At 42.5% G+C, this 25902-nt stretch overlaps 1 protein-coding gene across 4 annotated transcripts in view; it reads left to right on the forward strand.

The window, feature by feature from the left end:
* Positions 1 to 711: 711 nt before the first annotated feature.
* LOC109893881 (gamma-aminobutyric acid receptor subunit rho-2) overlaps positions 712 to 25902 on the forward strand; it is a 28056-nt gene continuing 2865 nt past the window's right edge. For 2 of the 4 annotated variants that reach the window (XR_004210589.1, XM_020487083.2), the window contains exons 1-6: positions 16669 to 16728; positions 20460 to 20527; positions 21277 to 21500; positions 23886 to 23968; positions 24242 to 24382; positions 24675 to 24827. Coding sequence is in view for 2 of the 4 variants with exons in the window: in XM_020487083.2 (XP_020342672.2) it covers positions 16695 to 16728; positions 20460 to 20527; positions 21277 to 21500; positions 23886 to 23968; positions 24242 to 24382; positions 24675 to 24827 (703 nt within the window). In the remaining 2 variants the exon portion in view is untranslated. Of the gene's footprint in view, positions 1742 to 3218; positions 3326 to 16668; positions 16729 to 20459; positions 20528 to 21276; positions 21501 to 23885; positions 23969 to 24241; positions 24383 to 24674; positions 24828 to 25902 lie in introns of those variants that run through there. The other 2 variants (XM_020487084.2, XR_004210588.1) reach the window with 2 other exon arrangements.

A 25902-nucleotide genomic window follows, 5' to 3' on the forward strand; every position in this document is an offset into this window, starting at 1 on the left:
TACCCGGCCAAAACATAGAAATACAAATAATAGAATATAGAATACCCACCCAAACTCACACCCTGACCAAACCAAAATAGAGACATAAACAGGATCTCTAAGGTCAGGGCGTGACAGCCACAGAATGAATTGTGAGCAAGGCCTTATATACCAGAGCTGCAAGAAAAGTTCTATATATTATTGAAACAATGTTGCGATTGTTTGTGAGAATGCCAACAGGTGAAAGGTTCCCGTGGGGGTTGACATGGAAGCCAAGAAGGGGAGTGAGGTGTGTGTGTGTTTTCTCAAACACACATGCATGTGGGGGTCTGGGAGAGGAAGTGTGTCCATCTGATGAATGGGCATGTGCCTGAACTCAATTTTATACACTAATTGTAGTCTCACCAGTTCATTTTTATTGACCGGTTAAAAAGTAACACCACAGGTGTACAAAGGTTAAATAAAACACCCAAAATGTTACAAAAATCATCAACATGTATTTTGCGTGCTCAGATGCCCTGCTTGGACAAAGTAATGGAACCTTATGACAATCAGATTAAATGAACTACATCTGTCAGAGAGAAAACTTGGTCCAATTCGACCGGAACACAACAGGAGAGTTAAATGACAACGTCAATGGGGTAGGGACGTCCCAAGGATCCCAAATAGCACCGATCGGGAAGAATTGCACTGAAATCCAGATAATATGCGTTTCAGGGGCTGGAGCAGAGTGAGAGCTGAGTGGGCGACGACAAAACACGTAACAAAAAGCCGCGCGCCATCTGCTGTTGATGTTGCTGCTTCTCCACGCCGCGGCAGGGACCGGAGGTACCCCAGGGACCCTGGTGCCTCTTACCCCCCTGCGGATCTGAGAGCCAGGTCCCAGCGTGGAGCCCAGGTCCCCCCAGAGACTGGCCCTTATCATCTCAACTTGAGAGGAAGGAGGAATCACAGAGAGAATACTAATGGATCTGCCGTTGCACAGCGCAGCGCAACTTTGAACTGTGAAAATTTGGAAACAAGTGATGCATAATAGGGCTGCTCTTTTCTTCTTCTACACGTGCACATTTCACTTAACTGTACTGCACAACGAGAATCTTAAAGTGGGCATAATCTATCCCTATAAATAGTGTTTGTATGTTTTGCCCACACATTCCGCAACCTCAGTATCTCCACTCAAAAACGAATCAGACCAAGATTAGTTGTAGCAATCCCTCTCTGCGCCCCCGTACATTGGAGGTTGTGTTATTATTAGGTTACATACCTATTCCCGGGTTTTATCAAGCATGTTAAAAATGACAGCTGTGTAGACCCGGAGCTCCCTGCCTGCGTGTTCGCTGCGACGATGACCAACGGTGACTGGGGGCACTGGGCATCAAAACAGCTGTGCAGTTGCTAACCAATGACAATCGGAAGAATCCTCTCGGAGTATAGATTCCCAAGCGGCCGTATTCAAACACAACCTACACATTATCAAACCATCGCAGTTGCAATGCAATGCCTGTCTGAACGCTTGGTTTCCCGTGAGCGAGGAGATGCGTACAAAGCCGTGTGCCTGTAGGTCAACTTAACGAGGCTTTTGGAGTAACTTGTGGAATTTTAGACTTGCACGCATAACGATGCCTTATCTGACTAAATCGCTATTTTTATTCTTCTGTCTGGTGGTTACCGGGGAATGCCGTAATCACGGACACCGAGTACGGAGATGGACGGGTACCGTGGAGACGGCAAAGCATGGCACAGAGACAGCAAATCATGGCACGTAAGTTTGTACTCGATACTGCTCACCCAGGGGTGGTTCTGTGGTGTGCAGTGGTTCAAGATCCATTGTCTTCTTCTTCATCATCATCATTGAAATTCACAAAACTTGATATGCAAAATTGGACATGGAAAAACGATCTAATAACTAATTATAAAGGACAGAGGGGCGGTGAAAATCCAACAAGACCCAGACAGACAGTGGTACAAGACACGCAACCTGGTCTCAGAGCATTTCGTATTATTCTGTATGTAAATCCGTGACTCTCCATTTAGTATGAAATGTTAAGTTTGGTGTGGTTACATAAGACAATGGTTACTTGGGGCAAAAACTATAATGCGAATGTCAACCTACACAAAGGTTGTGAGTTCAAATCTCGTCACGGACAACTATAGCATTTTAGCTAATTAGCACCTTTTCAACTACTTGCTACTTTGCAACTACTTAGGATGTTAGATAACCTTTCTCCTAATCCTAACCTTAACCCTTTTAGCTAACTCTTCCCCCAACACTAACCTTAACCCATCATAAGTTTTGCAAATTAGTAACATACAATACGCTTTGCAATTTCGTAACATATTGTAGGTTTGTAAATTCGTAACATAAAACACGTATTGCTAATTATTAACATATAATACAAATTGTAATTCATAACATATCATACAAAATGGGTGATGGACATCCACAAATGATTACATTCTATACGAAACATAACATATCATACTAAATGGAGTGTCTCTGATTTACATACAGGATCATGTGAAATGCTGTGAGAAAAGGTTGCAACACTAGACAGCCAGGGAAGACCCTAGGTATAGCCTACTTGTTGTGCCCACTCATCAATTACAGTTTAGCGGCTGGCTGCCAGTGCCTTGAGTAAGATCAGCATGACCACGTGTCTCAAAGCCATCTGTCAAAGCCATCAGGGAGGGAAGCACAGTTATCTGGATGTCACCCAATAGGGGTTGAGAACTGCAGCTACTGTTTTCATTTAATAAGGCAAAGCAACATGAATTTCCATTCCACTTTGATTGTGCTTTATGTTATAGCGAACGTCAGGGCATGAACGTGAACACGGGTCGCTGGTGTAAAAGGCAAACACCCTATGCATTGCGCAAATAGGGTTAGCCCACTTAGCGGCAATTGTAAAGTGGCTCATATAGCGAGGAAAGCACGTCCCCTGTGCTTTGACTACTCAGATGATGGCCTCACAGTCCGCCATCCCACTTCGGACGCCAATGTAGCGAACTGGGCGGTAAACTGGCTTGAAAGGCAAGCACCCTACACATCGTGCCAATAGGGTTAACCCACTCGCTACAATATGAATAGGCTCAGAGAGACCAAAGTGAGATATTCTCCACTCATTTAGAGTTTTATTTGATCTCATTCCAGATGTGCTTGTGTCGAGTTAGAAATGAATTATTCCGCCAGACAGTCGTTGTGACTTATTATGGTGTTGTCTTGTGTTGTCTTATACCAGCTCCTTGACAAAGAAGCCTCCGGATGTGACCAAAAATCGCAAGCTGAAGACAGAGCAGCTTCTGAAAGTAGATGATCATGATTTCACCATGAGGCCAGCATTCGGAGGTAGGGGGGATCACACACACACACACACACACACACACACACACACACACACACACACTGGCCGAAGAATCCAGATATGCTCCTATTGGATGGTTTTCAGGGGACCCCATTTATCTGTAAGATGTCATGTGAAACACCTTAAACATATTTCACAGACTTCATGAATTTCCCATTCATGGTATTTACCTACCTTCGTTGAATGCATGGACTGTAAGTCGCTCTGGATAAGAGTGTCTGCTAAATGTAAAATGGTAATGCTTTAGTGCTAGTTGACTTCACTCAGTTACTGAGTTCAATGGTTTAGCTGTAAGCCCATTCACAGTCCTGTAACAACTGCAGTCCAACATGACAGGTCAATTAAACACATTAGGTAAAGTGAGAGAACTTGATCTCAACTTTTATCCTCCAATTACACACCTTCTCCTGCTTGTTAGAAAAGCAAAGCACAAAGTGAGGCTCTTACATCCTGTAAACTATAAATACTTTTGGATAGATGCAGTACCTGTGTATTGGTTAAACAATTAGATTTGCTGAGTTTTAAGCATTTCATATACTTAAAATTATTAGAACATTATTAAGTCAATGATGCCATAATGGGTGGACTGATTCTATGCCCATTCTACTGTATTCTAATTCTATGGTTGTAAGCCTCTGTTTCGGTACCTCCAAATAACCACATGTCTTACACCCAGCTACCAAACTAAAGCATCTGAAGAGGATTTTTAAAAGCCGTCTACTTAGTTTTCAGTTACATACTGTACTCTAGCTTGTTATAGCCTACTAACCTGACTCACCATGTTCTTTGTGCAGCAGCATATTGAGAACAATTCATGAGATGTTTCATGGATTTCCTATGAGTGAACCTAGAGAGCATTTCTTAGTGCTTTGAGTAGCAACGCACAAGGATCTGTCTTTTTCAGCCACAGTGCAGATAGGGTACGGTTAGGTTTTGCAACCACCTAAACCCATGCTCTGTCTACCCTACCTGCACTGTGGCTGAAAAAGACAGATCCATGGGCGTTGCTACTCAAAGCACGAAGAAATTGTCTCTGGTGAGTCAGCCCTGTTCCACTTCTTCTTTTTCTTATTCAATATAATGGCGGTCCGCAAGCAAATATTATAGGTGCATGCCGCTACCTACTGTATTAGCTGTGTATCAGCCTACTATTCTGTAGTATGAATTCATTACACTTTGTGAAAAAATGGCCCTACCAACTAACTCTGCACCCATTAAAACCTCACCACTATTCCACTACTTTGGAACGCCAAAAAAACAACCTTACTGAAGCACATGTTATTCCTATCACTCTCTATTGGCCTCAGCCTATTCACAGGGATCCTTTTAGGATTCCTCACCCCTCACATCTTCCTCTACTACTCTCTTTACTGCCTCAATATACGACACCTTCTGCACTACTCTGATCCTGGCAACCTCAACATGCCTTTCTCTCAGCAGACACCTCTAATCTCCAGCACCATGGGTACCCCTACAGTTGACACACAACTTTTCCCACTGATACTACACATTCCTTTGTCTCATGTCCTTCTGCACACTTCTCACATCTAGACATCTCCCTCCTACACACTGCTGCCACATGACCATAAGCTTGACACCTAAAACACTGTAATGGGTTCGGGACAAAAGCTCTAACGGGATAAGTGACACATTCTAAATGGATTTTATCTGGTAAAGACACTGCATCAAAACTCAGTTGTACAGAAAGTGTCTTCTCTGTTTCACCACGCTCTCCACCAGGTCTGCGTCACACCAAATGGTGGGTGTAACAGACACCGGGAATCTTCAACTTCAGTTGATCCTCCTCAACACTTAACGCCACTCCAGTTATCACTCCTTTTAACGGCGCTCTGCTCCAGAGAAGAAAGTGTGGGATGTTATGGGATGCATTTTATCCATTGTTTTTGATGGCAGGCCACTCTGGTAGGCCCACAATATGATGAAACAGGCACAGTAGCCTACTTGGCCACTGTTAAAACTGTAATTTAAAGTGGGTACAGACTCAGTGTTCACAGTAAACTGGAAGTTGCACAGGATTTTCACAACGTTCAAGTTGGCACTCAGCAGAGCTGACATTTGCTCAGTGCCGAAAATAATTGGAGGGAACATTGCTCCTGAACCCAGATCCTCTCAAGCTCTGTCAGGCTGGGTGGGGAGCGTCGCTGTACAGCTATTTTCAGGTCTCTCCAGAGATGTTCAATTGGGTTCAAGTCCGGGCTCTGGCTGGGGCACTCAAGGACATTCAGAGACTTGTCCCGAAGCCACTCCTGTGTTGTCTTAGCTGTGTGTTTAGGGTTGTTGTCCTGTTGGAAGGTGAACCTTCGCCCCAGTCTGAGATCCTGAGCGCGCTGAAGTAGGTTTTCATCAAGGATCTCTCTGAACTTTGCTCTGTTCATCTATCCCCCTGATAAGTCTCCCAGTCCCTGCCACTGAAAAACATCCCTACAGCTCGATACTGCTACCACCATACTTCACTGTAGGGATGGTGCCAGGTTTCCTCCAGACGTGATGCTTGGCATTCTGGCCAAAGAGTTCAATCTTGGTATTATCAGATCAGAGAATCTTGTTTCTCATGGTTCGCGAGTCATTTAGGTGCCTTTTGGCAAACTCCAAGTGGGCTGTCGTGCCTTTTATTTAGGAGTGGCTTCCGATTGGCCACTCTACCGTAAAGGCCTGATTGGTGGTGTGCTGCAGGTTGTCCTTCTGGAAGGTTCTCCCAAAACTCTGGAGCTCTGTCAGGGTGACCATTGATTTCTTTGTCAAGGCACTTCTCCCATGATTGCTCAGTTTGGCCAGGCGGCCAGCTCTAGGAAAAGTCTTGGTTCCAAACTTCTTTCATATAAAAATGATGGAGGCCACTGTGTTCTTGGGGACCTTCAATGCTGCAGACATTTTTCGGTACCCTTCCCCAGATCTGTGCCCCGACAAAATCCTACAGACAATTCCTTTGACATCATGGCTTGATTTTTGCTCTGACATGCACTGTCAACTGTGGGACCTTATATAGACAGGTGTGTGCCTTTCCAATCAATGTAATTTACCACAGGTGGACTCCAATCAAGTTGTAGAAACATCTTAAGAATGATCAATGGAAACAGAATGCACCTGAGCTCAATTTCCAGTCTCATAGCAAAGGCTCTGAATTCATATTCATAAGGTATTTCTGTTTTTATTTTTAATAAATTTGCACACAAAATTTAAAAAAACAAACAAATATGTTTGCATTTTGACAATAAACTGAATACCTGAATTACAACCAAAATTCCTGAACTCTATGTCCGTGCCAGTGAAATGTTTAATGTGCAAGAATTCAGTCAATATCTGATGGATTATACCATTCCAAAAGTTGGAGTATCTTCGTCCGTTCAACTGTTGCATTTATTACAATTGTTTAAAAAAATGACCGTTGCTACTTTTAATGTGTGAAATCTAAGCAGACTTGTATTATTGGATGAGTTCAGATGAGACTTGCTCAGGGCTAGTCTTTGTGTTGACGTACATAAAAGTTTGCTTCATTTGTTGCAACCGAGAAATCTACCAACTTAAACTTTAGGATTGTTTTCTTCGTGACAAAGGTAGCTTTTTTTTTAACAATGTTTGGAGATGGTGCATTTGAAAATGAGAAAAAATATGGAAGAGAGAGAAAGAGCATGAACAAGTTTTCTTTTCTTTTGATGTTTTCATCTCAACTTGTTTCTTGTTTGGAGCTGATCTGATGAAAGTAGGTGGGCTTGTACTGCAGGGGAACGAAGGGGAACATTGATCAGCAGGGGGTCACACATGCTGTACACACACACACACACACACACACACACACACACACACACACACACACACACACACACACACACACACACACACACCATTCAGCAGGGCATCACAGTGTCATGCAGAGCTGGAAATAGCCTGAGTACAATCATCCCCAACATCCCAACAGAGGGTACATGGATCTAATCACACTACAATGGAAACTGACTAACTCAGGCTCATACAGTTACAGTCTCCTCTCCTCTCCTTGAAGAGAAACATGTATGTGGAGTTACACAGGACTCGTACAGATGAACTAGTGGTGTGTAACTTTCTGTATGCAAATAGCCCAGTAAAGGAGCTTTCCTTGGACAGGCTTGGCTTATTTTAGTCCCTCCATGCATTTTCAAAGTCTGTGCTTTGTGGGAAGTTTAAAGTGAATGTATGCATGTCGGAACACTGACTTGTATGCTGCATGCAGTTTGTAGACTTACATTATGCATTTGCTTTGCCCTCTCCTAACAATTTTTTTTTCACTATTAAATTGTTTTCCACCACTTCTAGCTACATCTAGTTTCCCATACAGGAACCGAGCAAGCCCGACCCTGCTTAGCTTCAGAGGCAAACCAGTAGTAGTATGCAGGGTGCGATGTGGCTGGAATGAAAGTGACAAGAATTGTAGCTGGATAAAAGGCAGCAAAAGCAAAAGCCATTGTCACGCCCTGACCTTAGAGATCCTGTTTATGTTTCTATTTTGGTTTGGTCAGGGTGTGAGTTCTGGTGGGTATTCTATTATATGTATTTCTATGTTTTGGCCCGGGTAGGGTTCTCAATCAGGGACAGCTGTCTATTGTTGTCTCTGATTGAGAACCATACTTAGGTAGCCCTTTTTTCCATCTGTCTTTGTGGGAAGTTGACTTTGTTTAGGGCACATAGCATTTAGCTTCACGGTTTGTTTTTGTAGTGTTTATTGTTTTGTTCGGCGTCATTTTCCAAATAAAGAGAAAATGTACGCTCACCACGCTGCACCTTGGTCCTCTTCTTTTAATGTCCATGACAGCCATGGTAACGTAACTGAATATAGGGAAAATTGCAGGAAAAAGGGGGCCGTTTTATTTAATCGTGTTATTGTTTTACGTGCTCTTAACCAAATGTGTTTGTTTGTTTTTTTTGCGTTGTTTGTAACTTTAAAAAACGTATTCTGTACATAATATTGCTGCTACCATCTCTTATGACCAAAAATAACTTCTGGACATCAGAAGTGGCAGAAGCTTTTTTTTCCTTTAACGAGTCCAACGAGCCTGACGTGAAGGACATACTGCTTTCCCGGGAACAGGCTCAAATCCCTGTAATTTGCGTGAAGATGGAGAAAAGAGGTTGGAGGTTGGAGGTTGGAGGTCAGGCTGCCTACTGAGAATTCGTAGGCGATCGAACAAACCCCCACTACCTTCCGTTTTACTAGCTAACAAGCAGTCATTGAAAAATACAATTTACGACCTACGAGGAAGATTAAACTACCAACGGGACATTACAAACTGTAATATCTTGTGCTTCACAGAGTCATGGCTGAACAACGACATTATCAACATACAGCTGGCTGGTTATACGCTGTATCGGCAGGATAGAACAGCGGCGTCTGGTAAGACAAGGGGGGGTGGACAATGCATATTTGTAAACAACAGCTGGTGCACAATATCTAAGGAAGTATCACATGATAAGCTGTAAACCACACTATCTACCTAAAGAATTAATCTGTATTTTTCGTAGCTGTCTACATACCACCACAGACTGATGCTGGCACTAAGACTGCACTCAATGAGATGATTCCGCCATAAGCAAACAGGAAAACGCTCATCCAGAGGCGGCGCTCCTAGTGGCCAGGGACTACAATGCAGGGAAACTTAAATCCGTTTTACCAAATTTCTATCAGCATGTTAAATGGGCAACCAGAGGGAAAATAACTCTAGACCACCTTTACTCCACACACAGAGACGCGTACAAAGCTCTCCCTCACCCTCCATTTGGCAAATCTGACCATAATTCTATCTTCCTGATTCCTGCTTACAAGCAAAAATTAAAGTAGGAAGCAACAGTGACTCGGTCAATAAAAAAGTGTTCAGATGACGCAGATGCTAAGCTACAGGACTGTTTTTCTAGCACAGACTGGAATATGTTCCGGGATTCTTCCGATGGCATTGAGGAATACACCACATCAGTCACTAGCTTTATCAATAAGTGCATTGAGGACGTCGTCCCCACAGTGACTGTACGTACATACCCCAACCAGAAGCCATGGATTAAGGCAACATCTGCACTGAGCTAAAGGCTAGAGCTGCCGCTTTCAAGGAGCGGGACTCTAAACCGGAAACTGATAAGAAATCCCGCTATGCCCTCAGACGAACCATCAAACATGCAAAGCATCAATACAGGACTAAGATCGAAATCGTACTACGGCTCCGACGCTCGTCGGATGTGCCAGGGCTTGCAAACCATTACAGACTAGAAAGGGAAGCACAGCCGAGAGCTGCCCGGTGACAAGAGCCTACCAGACGAGCTAAACTACTTCTATACTCGCTTCGAGGCAAATAACACTGAAACATGCATGAGAGCACCAGCTGTTCCGGACAACTGTGTGATCACATTCTCTGCTACTGATGTGAGTAAGACCTTTAAACAGGTCAACATTCACAAGACCGATTACTAGGACGTGTTCTACGAGCATGCGCTGACTAACTGGGAAGTGTCTTCACTGACTTTTTCAACCTCTCACATGTCCGAGTCTGTAATACCAACATGTTTTAAGCAGACCACATTAGTCCCTGTGCCCAAGAACACTAAGGTAACCTCCCTAAATGACTACTGACCCGTAGCACTCACGTCTGTAGCCATGAAGTGCTTTGAAAGGTTGGTCATGGCTCACATCAACACCATTATCCCAGAAACCCTAGACCCACTCCAATTTGCATACCGCCCTAATAGATCCACAGATGATGCAATCTCTATTGCACTCCACACTGCCCTTTCCCACCTGGACAAAAGGAACACCTATGTGAGAATGCTGTTCATTGACTACAGCTCAGCATTCAACACCATAGTGTCATCAAAGCTCATCACTAAGATAAGGACCCTGGGACTAAACACCTCCCTCTGCAACTGGATTCTGGACTTCCTGACGGGCCGTCCCCAGGTGGTAAGGGTAGGTAACAACACATCCACCACGCTGATCCTCAACACAGAGGCCCCTTAGGGGTGCATGCTCAGTCCCCTCCTGTACTCCCTGTTCATTCATGACTGCACGACCAGGCACGACTCCAATACAATCATTAAGTTTGCCGATGACACTACAGTGGTAGGCCTGATCACTGACAACGACGAGACAGCCTATAGGGAGGAGATCAGAGACCTGGCCGTGTGGTGCCAGGACAACAACCTCTCCCTCAACGTGATCATGACAAAGGAGATGATAGTGGACTACAGGAAAAGGAGGACCGACCACGTCCCCATTCTCAGAGACGGGGCTGTAGTAGAGCAGGTTGAGCGCTTCAAGTTCCTTGGTGTCCACATCATCAGAGGAAGGCCCTAAAAATGGTCAAAGACTCCAGCTGCACTAGTCATAGACTGTTTTCTCTGCTACCGCACGGCAAGCGGTACTGGAGTGCCAAGTTTAGGTCCAAGAGGCTTCTAAACAGCTTCTACCCCCAAGCCATAAAACTCCTGAACATCTAATCAAATGGCTACCCAGACTATTTGCATTGCCCCCCCCCCCGCTTTTACTTAGCTGCTACTCTCTGTTATTATCTATGCATAGTCACTTTAATAACTCTACCTACATGTACATATTACCTCATTTACCGTGACCAAACTGTTCCCCCGCACATTGACTCTGTACCTGTACCTCCTGTATATAGTCTTGCTATTGTTATTTTACTGATACTCTTTAATTACCTTTTCCTTTTATTTCTTATTCTTATTCATATTTTTTAAACTGCATTGTTGGTTAGGGGCTTGTAAGTAAGCATTTCATGTAACTAATACAATTTGATTTGCTGCTACTGTGTACACAGATACATTACTCCTCTATGGCTGGAATATGGCTCTGCTATGACATTCATCTGCCAACTCGGAAATGTCTCGAACAGCAGTGGTCGCTAACATAATGCTGAACCACCCAAGTCGTATGCTATCCTGCATATGTGTGCCCTGTCTTGTGTGTGTGTGTATTTTTGTGTGCGTATTTGTGTGTCCTGTCCCATGTTTATAGTGTGTCCACTCCTTTGGGAGGAACGCTAGAGTAATCGCCACCCCCACTGGGATGTTTTTGATTAGCGACAAAATAATTTGTCGCCAAGGCTAAGCAATACTAACTGACGGCTGGCTTAACCCGTAGCCATCTGCTGTAGCCTTAACCCTAGCCTAGCCATCACTTCTAGATTTGTATTAGCTGCTGTAGCTAGCTGCTAGCCTTAGCTTACCCTAGCCAGTGATACCTAGCCGGCGATGCTAACGATCATGACCAGATTAAACTGGCAAGGGATCCTCCTGCTGACCGTGTGGATTAGCACATAATGCACTAGGGACTTCTGCTGACAGCTGTTTACCATCCATAACACTGTCTCAACAGACAGACCAGATGTGCTGCCAGGCTGGCTCAGTTGGGCACTAAAGGACACAGACAGTACTGAGTAGTACTAAATACTTACAGTACTGAGTAGTACTAAGAGCATTACTGTAACTTACATTATACTAACAGTGACATCGTCTTGCTGAACAACAGTTTTGGGGTGATCAGTAGATTTTGTCTGAATCCCAAGAGGCACCTTGTTTCCTACATTATTTATTTGTTTATAGGGGACAATGCACATTAATCAACATCAATATTACAATAATGCAACATCCATGTAAATGTGCCGGGGTTAGCCAAAGCTCATTTGCACCTGTAGTCCCCAGGCAGGTAAGGGCCTTTACACAGCCACTATACAAATACTCACAAAAACAATACAAAATACAAATACATTACATCCAATAATATATCATTCTGTTGGGTTCTGAAAGTAGGAAATGTACTTATTCATGTCACTGAGGGAGAGAGGGTAATGTATAACATTTACGTTATGTCAGGATATGTTATTGTTAGCCATCAGGGATCCTCTGGGAGGAGAAGAGACACAGTCTGGTACCAGTCACCATGACAGCCATGAGTTAGGGAGGAGTGAGCACTTTGGGGCAGAGGTCAGGTCATATGAAGTGAGGAAGAACTGATATCACTAAAGGTTCTGTCTAGCAACAGAGATGCATTGGCTGTTCAGATGTGTCGGAGGAGACTCGGCATAGGAGAAAGGGTTAAATACTAGTGCTCGTGTGAATATGTTTGATCCTTTGGGAAGAATAGACTTTAAGCTTTCACAGTGTCCGTCGAGTTCTTACTCTAATAATTAGAATCTAACAATTCTAACAACAACATTATCATCAAATGTCGTCTTGCATATGAGGATCACAGATAACTCATGTGTACAGGTTTGGATAGATTTGAGCCATGTTTTCAATTTAAATTAAAAAATACAATAATCAGTGCAGCTTCTCAAGTCCATGGGCATTGCATTCCAGTACAGTGCCTTGCGAAAGTATTCGGCCCCCTTGAACTTTGCGACCTTTTGCCACATTTCAGGCTTCAAACATAAAGATATAAAACTGTATTTTTTTGTGAAGAATCAACAACAAGTGGGACACAATCATGAAGTGGAACGACATTTATTGGATATTTCAAACTTTTTTAACAAATCAAAAACGGAAAAATTGGGCGTGCAAAATTATTCAGCCCCCTTAAGTTAATACTTTGTAGCGCCACCTTTTGCTGCGATTACAGCTGTAAGTCGCTTGGGGTATGTCTCTATCAGTTTTGCACATCGAGAGACTGACATTTTTTCCCATTCCTCCTTGCAAAACAGCTCGAGCTCAGTGAGGTTGGATGGAGAGCATTTGTGAACAGCAGTTTTCAGTTCTTTCCACAGATTCTCGATTGGATTCAGGTCTGGACTTTGACTTGGCCATTCTAACACCTGGATATGTTTATTTTTGAACCATTCCATTGTAGATTTTGCTTTATGTTTTGGATCATTGTCTTGTTGGAAGACAAATCTCCGTCCCAGTCTCAGGTCTTTTGCAGACTCCATCAGGTTTTCTTCCAGAATGGTCCTGTATTTGGCTCCATCCATCTTCCCATCAATTTTAACCATCTTCCCTGTCCCTGCTGAAGAAAAGCAGGCCCAAACCATGATGCTGCCACCACCATGTTTGACAGTGGGGATGGTGTGTTCAAGGTGATGAGCTGTGTTGCTTTTACGCCAAACATAACATTTTGTATTGTTGCCAAAAAGTTCAATTTTGGTTTCATCTGACCAGAGCACCTTCTTCCACATGTTTGGTGTGTCTCCCAGGTGGCTTGTGGCAAACTTTAAACAACACTTTTTGGATATCTTTAAGAAATGGCTTTCTTCTTGCCACTCTTCCATAAAGGCCAGATTTGTGCAATATACGACTGATTGTTGTCCTATGGACAGAGTCTCCCACCTCAGCTGTAAATCTCTGCAGTTCATCCAGAGTGATCATGGGTCTCTTGGCTGCATCTCTGATCAGTCTTCTCCTTGTATGAGCTGAAAGTTTAGAGGGACGGCCAGGTAGATTTGCAGTGGTCTGATACTCCTTCAATTTCAATATTATCGCTTGCACAGTGCTCCTTGGGATGTTTAAAGCTTGGGAAATCTTTTTGTATCCAAATCCGGCTTTAAACTTCTTCACAACAGTATCTCGGACCTGCCTGGTGTGTTCCTTGTTCTTCATGATGCTCTCTGCGCATTTAACGGACCTCTGAGACTATCACAGTGCAGGTACATTTATACGGAGACTTGATTACATACAGGTGGATTGTATTTATCATCATTAGTCATTTAGGTCAACATTGGATCATTCAGAGATCCTCACTGAACTTCTGGAGAGAGTTTGCTGCACTGAAAGTAAAGGGGCTGAATAATCTTGCACGCCCAATTTTTCAGTTTTTGATTTGTTACAAAAGTTTGAAATATCCAATAAATGTCGTTCCACTTCATGATTGTGTCCCACTTGTTGTTGATTCTTCACAAAAAAATACAGTTTTATATCTTTATGTTTGAAGCCTGAAATGTGGCAAAAGGTCGCAAAGTTCAAGGGGGCCGAATACTTTCGCAAGGCACTGTATGAGGGAAGAGGAAGACATTCAGCCCCATACATTCAAGGTCATTGGCATGTTTCTATATGATACGATTGCATTTAAAGTTAGATTTCATGTACATAAGCAATCCACCCCCTCTGCACTCATTAAAGTCAGAAAAAGGAGAACATTTCTTCAGCCATGTCTCAGAGAAACAGAAAAAAATCTAGATTAGAGTCATTCAATAAATGTTCTACCTGTTCACTCTTGGAACGAGGGTCCCAGAGTATTTTGGCCTGATTAACGGTTTGAAAAGTTTCATGTTACATTGTTTTCTAATACCTGGCTTAAGGGAAATTAGATTCTGTCTCGAACGTGGGTTTTGTTTGTGACATGTATCAAGAGTTGCCATTCAAATGTAGTTATCTGCAGATCGCTAATTCTTTTGAAAAGGCATGTTAGCGACAGAGGTTATGCTCACATACATAGATGTCCTTCTCTTAACCAGATAATATAGGCTACTCAATGCAAACATAATGCACTACTTGGGAATAGGGTACCATTTGGGATGTAGCCTGAAGACAGGCCAGTTTGCAATGCATTTTTGCATGTCTAGGTCGACATGACCTCAATTTTGCTCCACAAAGCACTAGAAGAGAGCAACATGAAGTCGTTTAACAGAAGTGCATGGAGTTTGCATAAAGACATCACTCCGGGATGTCTTTAAAAACCTTTGATATGCAATATGCTGCCACGTTCTTTTAAGGGGATTTGGAATATTATTTATAATATATCAATATTATTCATTAGTTCATACTATTAAATAATTCAATACAAATTGACTCCAGACAGCTTCTGCCTGTAGACAGTATAATCTCCTTATAATGACATCTAGGCTGTTGCACTGTTACATTCACCACTTAGTTCATTGAGTTGAGATGTCAATGTAAATTGACTGTAAATCGCCATGTGTTGATTTATCGCAAGTTGTAAAAAGAGAACATTGCATTGATGACTACTATGCAGAAACAGTCAGAAACTATTGATCTCCTGGGTCTCTTTTAGGCAAAATGTCAGACCGAACTGGGACAAAGTTGGGGCAAAAACGAACCAAGGTCAGAGTGACAGAATGCAGATACATACATACACACACGCGCACACGCACACACAAACAATAGGCATATTAATAGGCCTGGGGGTGTTTATTCGAACATGTACCAGCATTGTTTACCCAATGGACATTAATCTAATCCGATCACAGATGCCGCAGGAAAGATAAGTAGATAAATGTAAACAAATTACCAACAGGTTGTAGGATGTGTTGCTGTGTGATATGCAGTAGTATCTAAAGTATGGCGGCGTGAAACTTCAATGCATGCAGCTCTAGATTTAGATTCAGATCTTTCCTCTGGCTAAATTTATGCAGTTTATCCACATTATGTTAATGTATGTAACTTAGAGTGAAACTTCTAGCACTTAGGTTAGTTATTGTCTATGCAAGTTATGCCAATTACCCAAGCCTTTATTGCACCCAGTGATGCAAACAGAAATTGGAAATTGCATCATGTAATAGCAAATAAAAAAAAATCTATAATTGTTTCCACAGACAAGATAATAACTATGCATCTTAAAAGGGAGCGGAGAGCCACTTTGATATCCAGTAAATGGCACCCTATTCTCTATATAGGGCACTGCATACTATATTCTAGTCTATATAATGCCCTATGGGTCCTGGTCAAAAGTAGTGCACTATGAAGGGAATGGGGCGCCATTTGGGATGCAACCCTCATCTTATTCTCAGCTCAGAGACTCTTGATTGAGAATCGAAGACCGATTCAGAAGCAAAACCGTGAAGACGTTCCGCATTAAGTGATTTTGAATCACAGACAATCAAAAAGCAGCTTGCAGGCCAATCCAAATCACAACCTCTTCTGAAATAACATGTCAGCTATGACTCCTAATAATGTCTTCGCTGCAGTGAATCTGTCTCCATACATGGGCATTCTACACAAGTAGTACAAATTGTAGTCCCACACCAAAAGACTATTTAAAAAAAAACCCAGTTAAGTCTCCAAATTTAGGACATTTATTTACATCATATGTTTTATTTCAATCCAAGGCAACAACAAACATATTATAAAATTAACATTGTACATACTGTCTATAGTACATTGTACATAATATAGTACATTGATTATGCACTTATTTCTATTGAGATGTGTTTGAAAATAAAGCATTTCATGAATTTTTAAAACACAATTATTTCAATAGAAAATCTTGTAGTTTACTTGTAGATTTTTAACAAATCTTTAAAATGAAAAAAATGCTGTCCCCCTCCGTTGATGTCACTATCGAAACACACACATTGAAAGACTGTAGAATGAATGTGCCTTAAGCCACACCCATACAAATATCACCAGGTGATGGGATTGCACTCCTCTCCAGCATGGCCACATGGTGAGTAGTCTGTTTGCAAACATTTTTGAGAAAATGAGTGAGCAAGTTGATAAAGCTTTGTGTATTTTTAAGTGTCACTACCGAACACCTAATATACGGCAGCGGTTTCGCCATTCTAAAGTTGAATGCACCGTGCTATACCAACTGAGCTACAGAGGACTACCATGTGGGTAGTGGACAAGTGCACACTTCAGGAAAAAGTGGAGCCAGCAGTGGGGCTCCAATGCTCCAAGAGCCTAAACATTTACATATTTGGCAGAAACATAGGTGTCTTTAATGTGCTATACTGTACTGTAATGGGTTCTACTGTACTGTTTACTTGAGTTTCTTACAATTGAAGAAAGGGCCCATGGACACTTGATCGAGTGGTCTTGGTGTTGGGCCACTCAAGACCACATAAATTCGGTCTTTAATAACCTTTTACTGCAGTGGGTTAAATCAGGGTCACACAGAGTGTTTCTTGGTAGTCTTAAGTCTTAAAGTATAAAAAGTATACACCTCACACACATGGTTATGGGCTTAAAAAAAAGACGACACCTGTACCATGTCAGAGATGTATATGTATTACATTTTGAGTTTGCATACAAATATTACACTTTATATACATCACAGAAGACTGAAATTTAACAAAACCATTTGACATAGAAACACCAGATGTTCAATCATTTAACCTCAGGAAAGGGGGACCTTGTCATGGCCTCAACTCACTGGGTCTGGATCTTGGGACCAATCCTAACTTCACTTTGTCGGGCAAAGACTCAACTTCAAAACTCAAAAGAACAGACAATGACTCTTCTGTTTCCCCACTCTCGCCACCCTGTCTGCGTGGCATCAAACGACGAGCATCACATACACAGGGAATCTTTTCCCTCAGCTGGTCAACTTTTATATCTACTGCTACCCCATTTATCACTCCATTTGTGCCCTTTTCTTGAGAACGAAACAATTCACTTTTCTTCCCCCCATTCGTTTTACTCCAAGCGCCTTCTCCCTCTGACCAACAGAAACACAAACAATTATCACTAGACCACTTCTGGTTACCCTCACCGATTCCACATTACCCAACTCTTTTTTTCACCCACTGTGAAACCACAAATGGATCAGCCAAAAGGCAAGGGTCAACTTTTTCTAAAATAATTTGGAAAAGGGAAAGGTGAAAAAAATATACTTCTAACATTCAAAAGTCAACTGAAAACTAAAACTGTTCAAATGTCTATTTAGATCCCTAAACAGGCTCAGGAACCTGGGAGGGGGAACCTCTTTATTCAGTATTCCCTGTAACAAGTTCTGTTTAGGGATCCAGGTGGTCGTTTTAATAATTGTTTGTCTTGGGGTGGAAGCTGTTAAGGAGCCTTTTGAACCTAGACTTGGCGCTCTGGTGCTGCTTGCCGTGTGGTAGCAGGCAGAACAGTCTAAGACTTGGGTGACTGGAGTCTGACAATTGTTTTGTACTTTTTCTGACACGGCCGAGTATGTATGTCCTGGATGGCAGGAAGCTTGACCCAGTGATGTACTGGGTCGTACGCACTACCCTCTGTAGCGTCTTACGGTCGGATTCCGAGCAGTTGCCATACCAGGCGGTGATGCAACCAGTCAGGATTATCTCGATAGTGCAGCTGTAGAACTTTTTGAGGATCTGGGACGAGGCCAAATCTTTTCAGTCTCCTGAGGGGGAAAAGGTGTTGTCGTGCCCTCTTCACAACTGTCTTGGTGTGTTTGGACCATGAGTTTGTTGGTGATGTGGACACCAAAGAACTTAACTCTCGACCCGCTCCACTACAGCCCTGTCAATGTGAATGGGGGGCGCTTTCAGCCATCCTTTTCCTGTAGTCCACGATCAGCTGCCGCATCTGGTTGAGCATTTTCTTGTTTGCTTATGGCCATATACAGCTCGTTGAGGTCTTAGTGCCAGCATCGGTTTGTGGTGGTAAATAGATGGCTAAGGAAAATCTAAATGAAAACTCTCTTTGTAGATAGTGTGGTCTACAGCTTATCATGAGGTACTCTACCGGAGGTGAGCAATATCTCAAGACTTCCTTAATATTAGACATCTGGACATTGATCTTGTACTGGTATATAGCTCCATTCTTGTGTATTTTATTTAATTCCTCGTGTTACAATTTAATTTTAATTTTTAAACACTGGTAAGCGTTCCTAGGGCAAGCGCTCCTAGGGCAAGCATTTTATGATAGTCTACACCAGTTATATCGGCGCATATGACAAATTTGATTTGAATATAGGCCTTCGTCCTCTATTGAATTACACAGATTTAAGTGTTACTCACTGCTTGCCACTGTGGGTGGAACGGAGGTACCGCAAGGCCATTACATGAAAGACAGTACAGTCAGAGGTTTTCCGGGTACTTGGCCTACTTTTAGTACCAGAATGCAGTTGCGTAATTTGGCCAGCGGAATTTGTACTAAACCCCAACGTTTCCGCTCCCATTTACAGTACCAGTCAAAAGTTTGGACACACCAACTCATTCAAGGTTTTTCTTTCTTTATTTGTACTATTTTCTACATTGTTGAATAATAGTGAAGACATCAAACTATGAAATCATTTAGTAACCAAAAAAGTGTTAAACAAATCAAAATATAATACCGTTCAAAAGCTTGGGGTCACTTAGAAATGTCCTTGTTTTTGAAAGAAAAGCTCATTTTTTGTCCATTAAAATAACATCACATTGATCAGAAATACAATGTAGACACTGTAAATGTTGTAAATGACTATTGTAGCTGGATTGATCATTAGAGGCTAATTGATCATTAGAAAACCCTTTTGCAATTAAGTTAGCACAGCTGAAAACTGTTCTGATTAAAGAAGCAATACAACTGTCCTTAGACTTGTTGAGTATCTTGAGCATCAGCATTTGTGGGTTCAATCACAGGCTCAAAATGGCCAGAAACAAAGACCTTTCTTCTGAAACTCGTCAGCCTAAATTTGTTGTGAGAAAAGAAGGCTATTATATGCAAGAAATTTCCAAGAAACTAAAGCTTTCATATAACACTGTGTCCTACTCCCTTCACAGAACAGAGCAAACTAGCTTTAACCAGAATGGAAAGAGGAGTGGGAGGCCCCAGTGCACAACTGAGCAAGGGGACATGTACATTACAGTGTCTAGTTTGAGAAACAGATGCCTCACAAGTCCTCAACTGGCAGCTTAATTAAATAGTACCCACAAAACACCAGTCTCAACGTCAACACCGAAGAGGCGACTCCGGGATGCTGGCCTTCTAGGCAGAGTTCCTCTGTCCAGTGTCTGTGTTCTTTTGCCCATCTTAATCTTTTCTTTTTATTGGCCAGTCGGATGGCTTTTTTTCTTTGCAAATCTGCCTATTAGGCCAGCATCCCAGAGTTGCCTCTTCACTGTTGACGTAGAGTCAGGTAATGCAACGACAAAGCAATGATTTTGCTTTGAAGTTCAACGCGGATCATTCTCCTAATTGCCTGTAGGAGAATCCAGCTCAATCACTGTAACCAGGTATCACCATCTATGTGCCACCTGACATGCCATACTGTAGTTTGTAGGAAGAAAGAGAGTGATATGCACATCTTAAATGTAAGAATACCAGTGCTGGACTAAGAAATAATACTGAGATAAAGGAATGAGAGGCCTGCACAACGACTATTGCTTCTCCCCAGCGCTTTATTTCTGCACCCAAGTATACAAAAGTCTTCATCTTTTTGTACAAATATGTTTTTCTATGTGGTTTCTTTGGTTTGTTTTCTAGGCCCGGCTATTCCTGTTGGAGTGGACGTACAAGTGGAAAGCTTGGACAGCATCTCAGAAGTAGACATGGTGGGTTAAGGCTAACCAATTTTTGTACTACCAAGTTATGACACAAAATGTCCAACTGCGCATTGTGGAAATAAACTTATAGTAAATTACCCACATCATTAACACTTATGCCATTTCTTCCTGAATCCAAATGGACACGTTTTGTTTGTATTTTTTGTCCTGGTAAATCCCTTATGTAACAGACTAACATTTGGATTGTCTTTATTTACCATTGCAGATGGTCATCATAACGATGGGTACTCCCAACTGTTGCTAGTCATTACATGAGGGAGAGGGGTGAAATAGGGAGTGAGAGAGGGATGATCTCTACTTTAGGGGTTTTGTGAGGAGTTGGAGTACGCAGAGGGAGATGAGGAGTAGGAAGGGGTAAAAGCTGAGGAGGAGATTTGAGTCTTTTTGTAGTGGAGCTCAACCCCAGAGGCATGAGAGGTTGCAGAGAAATCAAAGAGACTGCTTTGACCATTGACTTTCAGGCAACACTTAATTTCACCCCCAACAGGACTTCAACCCAAAGTGCTGTAAGCACTGACAGCTGGGTTGATTTCTATTTACATGTATAAACTGTAGCACTTTTCTCAAAGTCAAAGCTCCACATAGATTTGTGTAACTTACTCATTGGGATGATTACGATTGGGTATAGTTTTGCACAATCACTGGATCATAAAGTTTCTACATTATAGACCATTCTATTGGTTCACTCACCCTGGGTACTGGGCCATGCATAACTTTCCCCTTCTCTGTTCCAATAGGACTTCACCATGACTCTGTACCTGAGACACTATTGGAAGGATGAGCGTCTGACCTTCACCAGCTCCACCAATAAGAGCATGACATTTGATGGGCGTCTGGTGAAGAAGATCTGGGTGCCAGATGTGTTCTTTGTCCACTCCAAGAGATCCTTCATCCACGACACCACCACAGACAACATCATGCTCAGGGTCTTTCCCGACGGACACGTCCTCTACAGCCTGAGGTGGGTCTGGGATGCTTTGGGGACTAGGGTTGAAAAATTCCGGTCACTTTTCCAAAATACCCATGATTTCTGGAATGAGATGGAAATAAGCAGGAAATCCAGAATCCTGGAATTTCTGGAAACCTGGGCATTTTTGTAAAGTTACCGGAATTACGCAACCTTATGGTATGGATGGAATGGGATGGAGCAAAAGCCTTCACACACTGGGGCCTTCCCTTGCCACGATTCGCCTCCCCTGCTACAAAGTGATCGACTCCTAAAATTCTCAATACTGGGATTATGTATTTAACTGTTGACATGTAAGAACGAAATGTAATCAGTTTAGAATGTTAATAGTATCCTACGTTTTAATATAAAAAATAACATGGTTCTGTGCAGGATGTATGATGACATCTAGACAAGAAGATTCATTTGCATTTTGCTTCTGTTTGTTAAGATTTGAAATGTGCTTCTGGCAGATATTTAAAAAAATCTGTTTTTGAAAACTAGGCCAAAATGTGAAGGTACTACTAAGTTGTTGGTTATGCCAGATTGTTCTATTATGCTTCCAAAAGTCATTCACCAGACATTGGATGCACAAATTGTGTTCTAATGGGTTGAGAACATGTTTATTGTTATTCATGAAAGTGGCCCTGTTTTTTCAGACCACCACTCAGCAAAAAAAGAAACGTCCCTTTTTCAGGACTCTGTCTTTCAAAGATCATTGTAAAAATCCAAATAACTTCACAGATCTTCATTGTAAAGGGGTTAAACACTGTTTCCCATGCTTGTTCAATGAACCATGAACAATTAATGAACATGCACCTGTTGAACGGTCGTTAAGACTAACATTTTACAGACGGTTGGCAATTAATAAGGTCACAGTTATGAAAACTTAGGCCACTAAAGAGGCCTTTCTACTGACTCTGAAAAACACAAAAAGAAAGATGCCCAGGGTCTCTGCTCATCCGAGTGAACGTGCCTTAGGCATGCTGCAAGGAGGCATGAGGACTGCAGATGTGGCCAGGGCAATAAATTGCAATGTCCGTACTGTGAGACTCCTAAGACAGCGCTACAGGGAGACAGGACGGACAGCTGATCGTCCTCGCAGTGGCAGACCACGTGTAACAACACCTGCACAGGATCGGTACATCCAAACATCACACCTGCGGTACAGGAAAGCAACTGCCCGAGTTACACCAGGAATGCACAATCCCTCCATCAGTGCTCAGACTGTCCGCAATAGAGGCTGGACTGAGGGCTCGTAGGCCTGTTGTAAGGCAGGTCCTCACCAGACATCAACGGGAACAATGTCACCTATGGGCACAAACTCACCGTCGCTGGACCAGACAGGACTGGCAAAAAGTGCTCTTCACTGACGGGTCGTGGTTTTGTCTCACCAGGGGTGATGGTCGGATTCACGTTTATCGTAGACGGAGTGAGCGTTACAGTGAGGCCTGTACTCTTGAGCGGGATCGATTTGGTGGTGGAGAGTCCGTCATGGTCTGGGGCGGTGTGTAACAGTATCATCGGACTGAGCTTGTTGTCATTGCAGGCAATCTCAACGCTGTGAGTTACCCTTCCTGTATGATCCTCCAGCATGACAATGCCACGAGCCATACTGCTCGTTCTGTGCATGATTTCCTGCAAGACAGGAATGTCAATGTTCTGCCATGGCCAGCGAAGAGCCCGGATCTCAATCCCATTGAGCATGTCTGGGACCGGAGGGTGAGGGCTAGGGCCATTCCCCCCAGAAATGTCCAGGAACTTGCAGGTGCCTTGGTGGAAGAGTGGGGTAACATCTCACAGCAAGAACTGGCAAATCTGGTGCAGTTCATGAGGAGGAGATGCACCGCAGTACTTAATGCAGCTGGTGGCCACACCAGATACTGACTGTTACTTTTGACCCCCCCTTTGTTCAGGGACACATTATTCCATTTCTGTTAGTCACGTCTGTGGAACTTGTTCAGTTTGTCTCAGTCGTTGAATCTTATGTTCATACAAATATTTACATGTTAAGTTTGCTGAAAATAAACAGTTGACAGTGAGAGGATGTTTCTTTTTCTGCTGAGTTTACATAGTTATAATCAGTATTGAATTGGTTGTATGGAATAATAAGGACAACAGAAAGGACCAACTTCATTTGGTGTTGTAAATAGGTGATGGTGTATGTAGTAGTGAGTCCGCACTCAAAAAATGTGATTTTCAAAGTTATGTCATGCTATCTATTTATTACAAAAGGCAAAAAGAGAAAGTACCATACAACTTTGAAAATCATGTGCTAGAATACAATATTTTTTGAGTGCGGACCCTCTACAAGAATCTTATGTGTTGCAAACAGGCTCATAGAGGAATCTTCGGTTAGTTGATGTCACATCATGGATCTGTGTTGTCCTTACTGTACAGGGTGACAGTGACCGCAGCCTGTAACATGGACTTCAGCCGCTTTCCTCTGGACACCCAGACCTGCTCACTGGAGTTGGAGAGCTGTGAGTAACTGTCATCAACTACTATTAAGGCTGATACTGTCAGAACTTCTCACAATTTTAATAAGGAGATGAATCCTAACTTAGACACACACACACACACACACACACACACACAGAAATCTCCATTTGACATCAAAAGATGTATTCAAATGCCTACGATATCTCTAGTTAGGATTTTTCCCACTGGGCACAACATTTAGTATTTGTTTACTAAAGTAAATACACAAACAGAACAATATTATGGAGAATATATCTAATGTTTGTGCTCCCCAGATGCCTATACGGATGAGGACCTGATGCTGTACTGGAAGAGTGGGGATGAGTCCTTGAGTACGGACGACCGGATCTCCCTTTCTCAGTTCCTCATCCAGAAGTTCCACACCACCTCTCACCTGGCGTTCTACAGCAGCACAGGTATACTAAACCACATTACAGTGCAGTGCAGTACAGTTAAGACGGCAGATCAATGTTACGGACACATAGGGTAATTTTGGTTGAGCTAAATGTATTGACTAAGATTAGGGATCACGATCAGTGGTCAATTAGGTATTGGCACAGGGATCAACCACACTACATGATTTGAGTTAACTCCAATACACAGTCATTTAAGTCATCACAATAACCACATGGAGGGAATCATAAGCATGGACATTCCCATGATATTATTGACCCATACTTTCCTTTGTTTTTGTGTCCTCCTGTACAGGCTGGTACAATCGTCTGTACATCAACTTTACCCTGCGGAGACACATCTTCTTCTTCCTGCTTCAGACCTACTTCCCTGCCACCCTCATGGTCATGCTGTCCTGGGTGTCCTTCTGGATCGACCGCAGGGCCGTCCCAGCCCGCGTCTCACTGGGTAAAATTATGGTGGTGCTACCAATAGCTCAGAAGTCTTACAGTTTGTCGTCTCTAGCGCTGCTTATTCCCCTCATTGTCAAATTTCTGGCATTTGGTGGTATTGTGTAAGTATCACAATGGTTTTCAGCGTCGAGCCTTGAACAATAGAGCCCTCTTTGTCAGACCTATTGAAGATATATTGGTGTTGTACGATTACAAGAAAGAATACATATTCTAAAATACTCAGATACTTATAGAAATGTCTGAACTCTATTCTGGTAGCCCCCATTCCATATATAGTTGAAGTCAGAAGTTTACATGCACTTTAGCCAAATACATTTAAACTCAGTTTTTCACAATCCCTGACATTTAATCTTAGTAAAAATTCCCTGTTTTAGGTCAGTTAGGATCACCACTTTATTTTAAGAATGTGAAATGTCAGAATAGAGAATTATTCATTTCAGTTCTTATTTCTTTCATCACATTCCCAGTGCGTCAGAAGTTTACATACACTCAATTAGTATTTTGTAACATCGCCTTTAAATTGTTTAACTTGGGTCAAACATTTCAGGTAGCTTCCCAAAATAATTTGGGTGAATTTTGGCCCATTCCTCCTGACAGAACTGGTGGAACTGAGTCAGGTTTGTAGGCTACCTTGCTCACACTATTTTTCAGTTCTGCCCACACCTTTTCTATAGGTTTGAGGTCAGGGCTTTGTGATACCACTCCAAAACCTTGACTTTGTTGTCCTTGAGCCATTTTGCTTCAACTTTGGAAGTATGCTTGAGGTCATTGTCCATTTGGAAGACCCATTTGCGACTAAGTGATGTCTTGAGATGTTGCTTCAATATATCCACATAATTTTCCTACCTCATGATGCTGTCTATTTTGGGAAGTGCACCGGTCCCTCCTGCAGCAAAGCACCCCCACAACATGATGCTGCCACTCCCATGCTTCACGGTTGGGATGGTGTTTTTCGGCTTTCAAGCCTTCTTTTTCCTCCAAACATAACGATAGTCATTATGGCCAAACAGTTCTATTTTTGTTTCATCAGACCAGAGGACATTTCTCCAAAATGTACCATCTTTGTCCCC

The sequence above is a fragment of the Oncorhynchus kisutch genome, linkage group LG7 (genome assembly GCF_002021735.2).
Source record: "Oncorhynchus kisutch isolate 150728-3 linkage group LG7, Okis_V2, whole genome shotgun sequence".
Lineage (NCBI taxonomy): Eukaryota > Metazoa > Chordata > Actinopteri > Salmoniformes > Salmonidae > Oncorhynchus > Oncorhynchus kisutch.